Below are 9883 nucleotides of genomic sequence, written 5' to 3' on the forward strand. Positions count from 1 at the left end.
TGTCATGGTTTGCCCAATTTCGTTATAATAATTCAATTGAAATATTCTAAGTTTTGAAATCCGCCGTCATTTTGCGTATCAGTACATAAACCATGTGCTATGGAATCGGTACATCGAAAATCTCTTCCCAGCTATTCGGCAATCTATATGGCACAGCTGTCAATTTTTGGGGTCCAATAAATGAAACTGTTAAACTTTTTTATTTATCAGAATTTTCTTTAACCAACTATGGTCTTTAATGCAGGGCCGACAGACAAGTTCCCTACTTTTTCCCTCTTCCACTTTGCTCTTCCATTTTTTGCAGTAATGCTGCAATTTAGTTGGTTGTAATTTTGAGTAGAGCAGACATTTCCATATATTTTTCTTAGCTGCATGTGTGACAACTGCACCAGTATAATATTGTAAATTATATAATAACACGACTATTTCGTTTTTAATACATTTCATATTTTTTTTTAAATCTATTAGTATTTTTGAGTTTAACCACTGTTTGTTCTGTTTTTTTTTTGTGTGGATTAAATTGAAATTGCAACCAACTTTCTATGGCTTGTTTTTAACAATAGTGATATTTTGGGAGTTTTTCCTTTTCAAATATTAAAAGTGCGAGGTTGTAATCTGAATAAAGGGAAAAAGGCTATTCTTGAAAATGGGGTGAGACATTCTTTTTAATTTGCTAGAGAACTAGTTTGGATTTAAGTAACTTTTGTTACATGTTGTTGAAGCCTGTAGTGAGAGGTTAATGCTTTAATATTTAATGATTTCTTTCGTCCGAATTCATATTCATTATATTAAATAGGCTGTTTAATTTTTCTGGCTTGCAGTTCCAACTAAAATGGAATGTATTTTTTTATTATAATTTAAATAACGGTTCGCTAGGGCAGGCAAGACCATAAGCAAATAGGTCAACTGGGATGAGACTGAAGAGTTAATCAGGGTAATTTTTCCACAAATAGACAGGTAATTTTCTTTCCATGGTAGCAAGATCTTTCTCTATTTTTCTAAGTTTCTATTTACATTTATTGGAGTGAGAATCAAGTATCTTTCAGGATATGTATACCGAGTATGTCCACATCACCATCAAACCATTTTATTGGTAACTACATGGTAATGTAATGTTGTATTTTTAGTGATCCATATGTAATATTATACACGTTTTCCTCCTCTTTGACAGTTTAACACTTCTGAGAAGTAGCCATTGTTTACTATTTTACACCTAGGGTTACTATACATGACTTTAACCCATTTCATAAGAGATTCTCCAAAATTCAAATGTTCCAGGCATTTATTTATGAACTCCAGTCGTACTGTTGAAAAACATGGGCGAGTATCTTTGTTGAATAAGTTCCTCCGTTTCTTTTTGTTTTTCCTGTAATTTATTCTGAGCCTTTGGTACAGTTTTATTGGTATCTATCTGTTCTGTTAGAAGGCCTATTTCCTTTGTTAATATGGACTATTTTGACCTAAACATTTAAGTGTTCCATACAATAAGGGGATCTGCTGTACCTATGTTATGTCGGAAAAATTCCTCTGTTCTTGTTGTTTTTATCATCCGTTAGGGTTTGATTCAATTTCCAATATCCTTGCCCATGTGGAAATTCATTAAGCGTAATGTATATGCAATTATCTGATGGTCCGACGTGTTCTGTCCCCTATCAACACTTTTTAAACTTTTGGTGCCAACGAGAATGACATAAGAAAGTAGTCAAGACGACTAGCTTGATTGAGCCTCCGCCATGTACAGTGGGGAGAACAAGTATTTGATACACTGCCGATTTTGCAGGTTTCCTACTTACAAAGCAGTAGAGGTCTGTAATTTTTATCATTAGTTACACTTCAACTGTGAGAGACGGAATCTAAATACAAAAATCAGAAAATCACATTGTATGATTTTTAAGTAATTAATTTGCATTTTTATTGCATGACATAAGTATTTGATCACCTACCAACCAGTAAGATCCGGCTCTCACAGACCTGTTAGTTTTTCTTTAAGAAGCCCTCCTGTTTCTCACTCATTACCTGTATTACTGCACCTGTTTGAACTCGTTACCTGTATAAAAGACACCTGTCCACACACTCAATCAAACAGACTCCAACCTCTCCACAATGGCCAAGACCAGAGAGCTCTGTAAGACATCAGGGCTGAAATTGTAACCTGCACAAGGCTAGGATGGACTACAGGACAATAGGCAAGCAGCTTGGTGAGAAGGCAACAACTGTTGGCGCAATTATTAGAAAAATGGAAGAAGTTAAGATGACGGTCAATCACCCTCGTCTGGGGCTCCATGCAAGATCTCACCTCGTGGGGCATCAATGATCATGAGGAAGGTGAGGATCAGCCCAGAACTACACGGCAGGACCTGGTCAATGACCTGAAGAGAGCTGGGACCACCAGTCTCAAAGAAAACCATTAGTAACACACTACGCCGTCATGGATTAAAATCCTGCAGCGCACGCAGGTCCCCCTGCTCAAGCCAGCGCATGTCCAGCCCTTCTAAGTTTGCCAATGACCATCTGGATGATCCAGAGGAGGAATGGGAGAAGGTCATGTGGTTCTGATGAGACAAAAATATAGCTTTTTTGGTCTAAACTCCACTCGCCGTGTTTGGAGGAAGAAGAAGATGAGTACAACCCCAAGAACACCATCTCAACCGTGAAGCATGGAGGTGGAAACATCATTCTTTGGGGATGCTTTTCTGCAAAGGGGACAGGGCGACTGCACCGTATTGAGGGAGGATGATGGGGCCATGTATCGCGAGATCTTGGCCAACAACCTCCTTCCCTCAGTAAGAGCATTGAAGATGGGTCGTGGCTGGGTCTTCCAGCATGACAACGACCCGAAACACACAGCCAGGGCAACTAAGGAGTGGCTCCGTAAGAAGCATCTCAAGTCCTGGAGTGGTCTAGCCAGTCTCCAGACCTGAACCCAATAGAAAATCTTTGGAGGGAGCTGAAAGTCCGTATTGCCCAGCGACAGCCGCCCAAACCTGAAGGATCTGGAGAAGGTCTGTATGGAGGAGTGGGCCAAAACCCTGCTGCAGTGTGTGCAAACCTGGTCAAGAACTACAGAAATGTATGATCTCTGTAATTGCAACAAAGGTTTCTGTACCAAATATTAAGTTCTGCTTTTCTGATGTATCAAATACTTATTTCATGCAATAAAATGCAAATTAATTACTTAAAAATCATACAATGTGATTTTCCTGATTTTTGTTTTAGATTCCGTCTCTCACAGTTGAAGTGTACCTATGATAAAAATTACAGACCTCTACATGCTTTGTAAGTAGAAAACCTGCAAAATCGGCAGTGTATCAAATACTTGTTCTCCCCACTGTATATCTCACTAGGTCAGGATATTAACGCCCCAATTGCACAGTCTCCATATATCCATGATTCAAGTATATCGCATGACATGTGATTCCTTTAGAGCATTCAAAATGTCATGTGAAATATGACTATAGTTTGTAGTATGATTTCCTTTACGATCCATTGAGGTATTATAATCTCCCACCAGCACAGCTGTTCTTTGTTTGCATCAAAACTGAACTCTGTCTCTAGACATTCTCTCATCAGAGTTAGAAGTGTTTTTTACTGATGCGTTGTGGGTAACCAGAAAAGTTCCCAGGGTGTCCGTTTCTTGTACAGTATCTTTAATAGAGTGTCACATTTTACTGAGGCTTACAGCCTTACATGTTTACACTTCTCACATACGCCCCTTTTACACACCCACAACGTTTAAATCAGAACAGATTCTCTATCCTCTCGGTCCTCCGTGTGTTTCTTAGTACTTTACTCGCATCGTTAAACACACCTTTGGTTTGTGTGAGAAACCTCCCAGGTTTAAACTTTTTAAATCCTCTGCTAGAGCGAACACAGGAGCCCACCAACCAACCCCCAACACCGCCACACACGTACCTGACAGTACCTCGGGGCCTAAGGTGGGATTTACTTTTGCTTGCTCATCGCGTCATATTTTCCCAGCTCGGCCTTCGCCACAGCGCCAGCTTTTTTAAGCCGTGGGAGACTTAATGAATGCACTGCTAATCATCACCAGTAACCTCACAAGAAGCTTTGAATCCGTCCTCTATTTTGTCACATTCCTCTTCTTCCTAGCTCCTTAGTGAAAGGGTGTCTGTGTAATGCTCACCGTATTGTTGGTTATAGCCGCTATGTATAAGGGGCATGAAGGTTACTATAAATCCATACCATGCCTTTTATTGTAGTGCAGGGAAGAATCATTGAATTCCTAACTATGACCACACAACACTGTGTGCGTGTGTGTGTGCTGTGTTGGTTGTGTGTTGTGTGTGTGTGTGTGTGTGTGTGTGCGTGCTGCGTGGGCATCCCAGTTCTCCTGAGGGGCTCCCTCCAGACCACGGGCTAAAGTTCCTCAGATTGCACGGTTGCACTGTGTCACCCAGCAATTTTACAGTAATCCCTACACTGCACATATAACACAGTTAGAGAAAGAGGGAGAGAGGAAGGGGGCGAGAGGAGAGGAGGCGAAAGGAAGGAGGGATTCTGTGTGGACTCAGGTATTAGCTGTTTGTTATATAGGTTTTGCCGTGCTTCTTGCCACATCTCTCAACTACACTATTAGTTTGTTGACTCTTTCATTGGACGAGTTGGTGACCCTTCTTTACACAACACACATTCCTCTGTATAATAGGTTTACCTCTCCAGAGGTAGCCCCCGACCACTAATTCTCCTTTTCAAAGGGCTTCAAGCAGGATTCCCTCACAGAACAACATTGTGCCCTGATGTAATGTTATAAATATGGGGGATACAACCTCGGCAGATTTTGCTGCGAAGAGACAGAATAATTCAATAATTTGTTTTGGTACTGTCCATATGTAGCTTGTGGTCACAGGTCCAGGAATGGCTGAAGAATTGCAACATTTACCTGGAGCTAACGCGGCAGATAGCAATACTGGGTGATTTTAAAAGTCATAGTCAATAATCAATAATATAATAATAGTTTTAGCAAAAAATATATATATTTATTTTACAATCTGTAGAAATTATGAGAATAGAAAAGATTCAGAACTTCTGTGAAACATAACAGCACAGTTAAAATATATGGCAAATAGAAATCCAATATGGATGGTGTTAAGAGATAGATGGGAGGGGTTGAATGGAGCTGAAGGTTGGGAATAATAACAACTAATAACAAGATAACTAATGTAAAACATACTGTGTCTGTAAAACATATATACAGTTGAAGTTGGGAGTTTACATACACCTTAGCCAAATACATTTAAACTCAGTTTTTCACAATTCCTGACATTTAATCCTAGTAAAAACTCCCTGTCTTAGGTCAGTCAGAATCACCACTTTATTCTAAGAATGTGAATTSTCAGAATAATAGTGGAGAGAATGATTTATTTCAGCTTATATTTCTTTCATCACATTCCCAGTTGGTCAGAAGTTTACATACACTCAATTAGTATTTGACAGCGTTGCCTTTAAATGATTTAACTTCAGTCAAACGTGTTGGGTAGCCTTCCACAAGCTTCCCACAATAAGTTGGGTGAATTTTGGCCCATTCCTCCTGATAGAGCTGGTGTAACTGAGCCAGGTTTTTAGGCCTCCTTGCTCGCACACACTTTTTTAGTTCTGCCCACAAATTTTCTATGGGATTGAGGTCAGGGCTTTGTGATGGCCACTCCAATACCTTGACCCTGTTCTCCTTAAGCCATTTTGCCACAACTTTGGAAGTATGCCTGGTGTCATTGTCCATTTGGAAGACCCATTTGCGACCAAGCTTTAACTTCCTGACTGATGTCTTGAGATGTTGCTTCAATATATCCACATCATTTTCCTTTCTCATGATGCCATCTATTTTGTGAAGTGCACCAGTCCCTCCTGCAGCAAAGCACCCCCACAACATGATGCTGCCACCCCCGTGCTTCACGGTTGGGATGGTGTTCTTTGGCTTGGCTCTTTGGTTCTTTGGCGTCTTTTCTTTAGTTGCGGATCAGACCTGCACAACGGTCAGGAGGAATTTTTTACCATTCCTCTTCACAAAACTGTTTCAGTTCAGCAATATTCTTGGGATGTCTGGTGTGAACTGCTCTCGAGGTCATGCCACAGCATCTCAATCAGGTTGAGGTCAGGACTCAAAGAAAAACCCTTGAATGAGTAAGAGCTGCAATATTAAAGCTGATCTACCCCCTAAACAAATACATGTATGTAACTGAAAGAAAAATGATTTATGTGGTTCTTTATTTTGTGTTAAATCATTCCATTTCTATGGCCTGGTCTTCACTTGGGACCTGTGCCAAAAGCAGGAAGAGACACATTCCCATGATGTATCGAGCAGCCAGTGGCAGTCTACTGAGATACAGTAGGTTGGGACAGTTTATAAAAGGTAGTGATGACACATTATTATCAGGTGAGAATTATTGTTCAAACAACCCCAAAAGGATTACTACATACACAAAAACCAACCAAGATGTATGTTTCGCTTTGTACACTTTTTCAACATTACTTCAGAGCAATGGTCCATAAAACAGACGGTAAGACACAGTAATACATGTACCTCTCCAACAACATYTTTTAAACTCCACATTGTGTGAAAACAATTTTTTTGCAGTATTCCTTCTTCTTCCATTTCTTGTTGCAGAACATGTATATTTTCTTACCATTACATCAGAAGGTGATTTAACACGGTTGGAGAGCCAGGGTCTATAACTTAGTGATCACACATACCTGTCCCTCTCCCACATTGTGTGTGTCAATGACGGTGATTACTCCGGGGGCACGGGGGCTTCGGGTGGTGCTGTGGGTAGCACCCTCCTCGTCGGCGCCAGTGTAGAGTACCAGCAGCTGGCACCACCTTCCCCACCAGTGAGACCAGTCTTTAGGGCTAACCAGAAACACAGGGGAAGGGGGGAGAGCACGCATATTATAGAGGGAGAAAGGAGGAGGGGGGAGAGAAGGAGAGAGGGGGGAGGTGGAGAATAGCAGGAAACAAACATCAGATTGGGCTCATCGTCATAAACCAACTAGACACTTCCAATAAAGACACCAGTATGTCTGTTTGACTAAGGGGATCTGGGAGAGAAGTGTTGATCAATATAGAACGACTGTGTCTACGCATGCCTATAAGCGTGTGTGCGTGTGTGTCTGTGAGAGAGAGACTGGCTATTTACTCAATGCTATCAGCTGCTGCTGATGATGTGGAGTGCTGAAACAGCAGGAGCCAAGTGTCTGCCACCAGTCTCTCCTCCCCAGACTCCCCCCTTCTCAGCCCTACACAGATCAATGGCTCCTGTTTGGATTAGCACTAAAACGTCACACTGCAGTGATTAGAAAACACATTAGTGTTGATCAATTAGGAGCCAAACGCACTGTTTCATTATTGATGGGGCTCTGAGCAATTTACACACGCCAGTCTGTTAGTGGGCTAGGTGGAGTCACCAAGTGAGGGAGTGTGTGTGGGTGGGTRAGTGTGTGATGCATAGACCCAACAAACGAGAGGCGCCACATGGTATTGACAGTGCTGCCTGGCCTGAATACCTGATTAGGTTCTCCGGGGCCCCTTTGCGCTGACACACACACAGTATACGGACTCCATTAGCTCAGGAAAGTGTAGCGGTGAGATAGTGCTGCTTAAGTGGAGTCTATCCATTTCCTTGAGCCTGGCCTGGCCCAGGCCACAGAGGTGTTTGAGTCAGACACCCTGGCTAGGCCCGGAGAGGACATGGAGGAGCCTCCACACTGATGCAGAGCATCACACACGCAGTTTTGCTTTATGTTTACATTCCATTGATTAGTATGAGGAACAATACAGCTGGAATTATGCACTGTTAGAAAATATTATTTCCTACAAAATGCTTGGAAATACTCCCCAAAATCTTCCCCTTAGCGCTCTCTCCACGCCCCCTCTCGCCTTCCAAGTCTCTGGACAGCAGCACTCAGTCGGAGTGTGGCGTTGTAGACCGGAGGAGGGGGGAAGCAGTGAAAATATTGAGATGATAATATATAGTCTAAACGGCGGCTGCAGACCGGGACCTCRTTTCCCCCTCCCTCCGCTAGCCAGGCTAACACTTCAGCGCTGCTGCCGCTGCTCTTTTTGATGTACAGTGCCTTGCAAAAGTATTCACCCCCCCTTGGTGTTCTTCCTGTTTTGTTGCATTACAACCTTTAATTTAAAAGGCTTTTTATTTGGATTTCATGTAATGGACATACACAAAAAAAATACTTGTTTAAAAAAATGTATTTAAAAAACGGAAAAGTGGTGCGTGCATATGTATTCACCYCCTTTGCTATGAAGYCCCTAAATAAGATCAGGTGCAACCAATTACCTTCAGAAGTCACATAATTAGTTAAATAAATAAAGTCCACCTGTATGCAATCTAAGTGTCACATGATCTGTCACATGATCTCAGTATGTATACACCTGTTCTGAAAGGCCCCAGAGTCTGCAACACCACTAAGGGGCACCACCAAGTAAGCGGCACCATGAAGACCWWKGAGCTCTCCAAACAGGTCAGGGACAAAGTTGTGGAGAAGTACAGATCAGGGTTGGGTTATATAAGAATATCCTAAACTTTAAAACACCSCACGGAGCACCATTAAATCCATAWWWWWWTTKAAAGAATATGGCACCACAACAAACCTGCCARGAGATGGCCGCCCACCAAAACTCACAGACCAGGCATGGAGGGCATTAATCAGAGGCAACAAAGAGACCAAAGATAACCCTGAAGGAGCTGCAAAGCTCCACAGCGGAGATTGGAGTATCTCTCCATAGGACCACTTTAAGCCGTACACACCACAGAGCTGGGCTTTACGGAAGAGTGGCCAGAAAGAAATAAGCAGACATGTTTGGTGTTCGCCGAAAGGCATGTGGGACGCCGAAACGCATTGTTTTACGCTGCTGCTACTGTCTGTTAATCATATATGCATAGTCACTTTAACTATACATTCATGTACATATGTACAGTCGTGGCCAAAAGATTTTAGAATGACACAAATATTTATTTCCACAAAGTTTGCTGCTTCATTGTCTCTAGATATTTTTGTCAGATGTTACTATGGAATACTGAAGTATAATTAATTACATAATTACAAGCATTCCATAAGTGTCAAAGTCTTTTATTGACAATTACATGAAGTTGATGCAGAGTCAATATTTGCAGTGTTGACCCTTCTTTTTCAAGACCTCTGCAATCCGCACTGGCATGCTGTCAATTAACTTCGGGGCCACATYCTGACTGATGGCAGCCCATTCTTGCATAATCAATGCTTGGAGTTTGTCAGAATTTGTGGGGTTTTGTTTGTCCACCCGCCTCTTGACGATTGACCACAAGTTCTCAATGGGATTAAGGTCTGACGAGTTTCCAGGCCATGGACCCAAAATATAGCAGCGCAGGTGTGAGGCATCTGCACGCACAGTGAGTTGAAGACTTTTGAGGATGGCCTGGTGTCAAGAAGGGCAGCAAAGAAGCCACTTTCTCCTCCAGGAAAAACATCAGGACAGACTGATATTCTGCAAAAGGTACAGGGATTGGACTGCTGAGGACTGGGTAAGAGTCATTTCTCTGATGAATCCCTTTCCGATTGTTTGGGGCATCCGGAAAGAGCTTGTCCGAAGAAGACAAGGGAGCGCTACCATCAGTCCTGTGTCATGCCAACAGTAAAGCATCCTGAGACCATTCATGTGTGGGGTTGCTTTCCAGCCAAAGGAGTGGGCTCACTCACAATTTTGCCTAGAACACCAGCCATGATAAGAATGGTACCAACACATCCTCCGAGAGCAACTTCTCCCAGCCATCCAGGAACAGTTTGGTGACGAACAATGCCTTTTCCAACATGATGGAGCACCTTGCATAACGCAGAAGGGATACGAAGTGGCTCGATGAACAAAACATCAAAATAG

General features: G+C 42.2%; 1 protein-coding gene across 1 annotated transcript in view; it reads right to left on the reverse strand.

Moving 5' to 3' along the window:
* Positions 1 to 9883, reverse strand: part of LOC111949506 (BCAS3 microtubule associated cell migration factor-like) — a 220612-nt gene that overhangs the window by 170984 nt on the left and 39745 nt on the right. Inside the window, 1 exon segment of the mRNA XM_070433866.1 lies at positions 6709 to 6865. Coding sequence (XP_070289967.1) covers positions 6709 to 6865 — 157 coding nt within the window.

Source organism: Salvelinus sp. IW2-2015, linkage group LG22, assembly GCF_002910315.2.
Source record: "Salvelinus sp. IW2-2015 linkage group LG22, ASM291031v2, whole genome shotgun sequence".
NCBI classification, from domain to species: Eukaryota; Metazoa; Chordata; class Actinopteri; order Salmoniformes; family Salmonidae; genus Salvelinus; species Salvelinus sp. IW2-2015.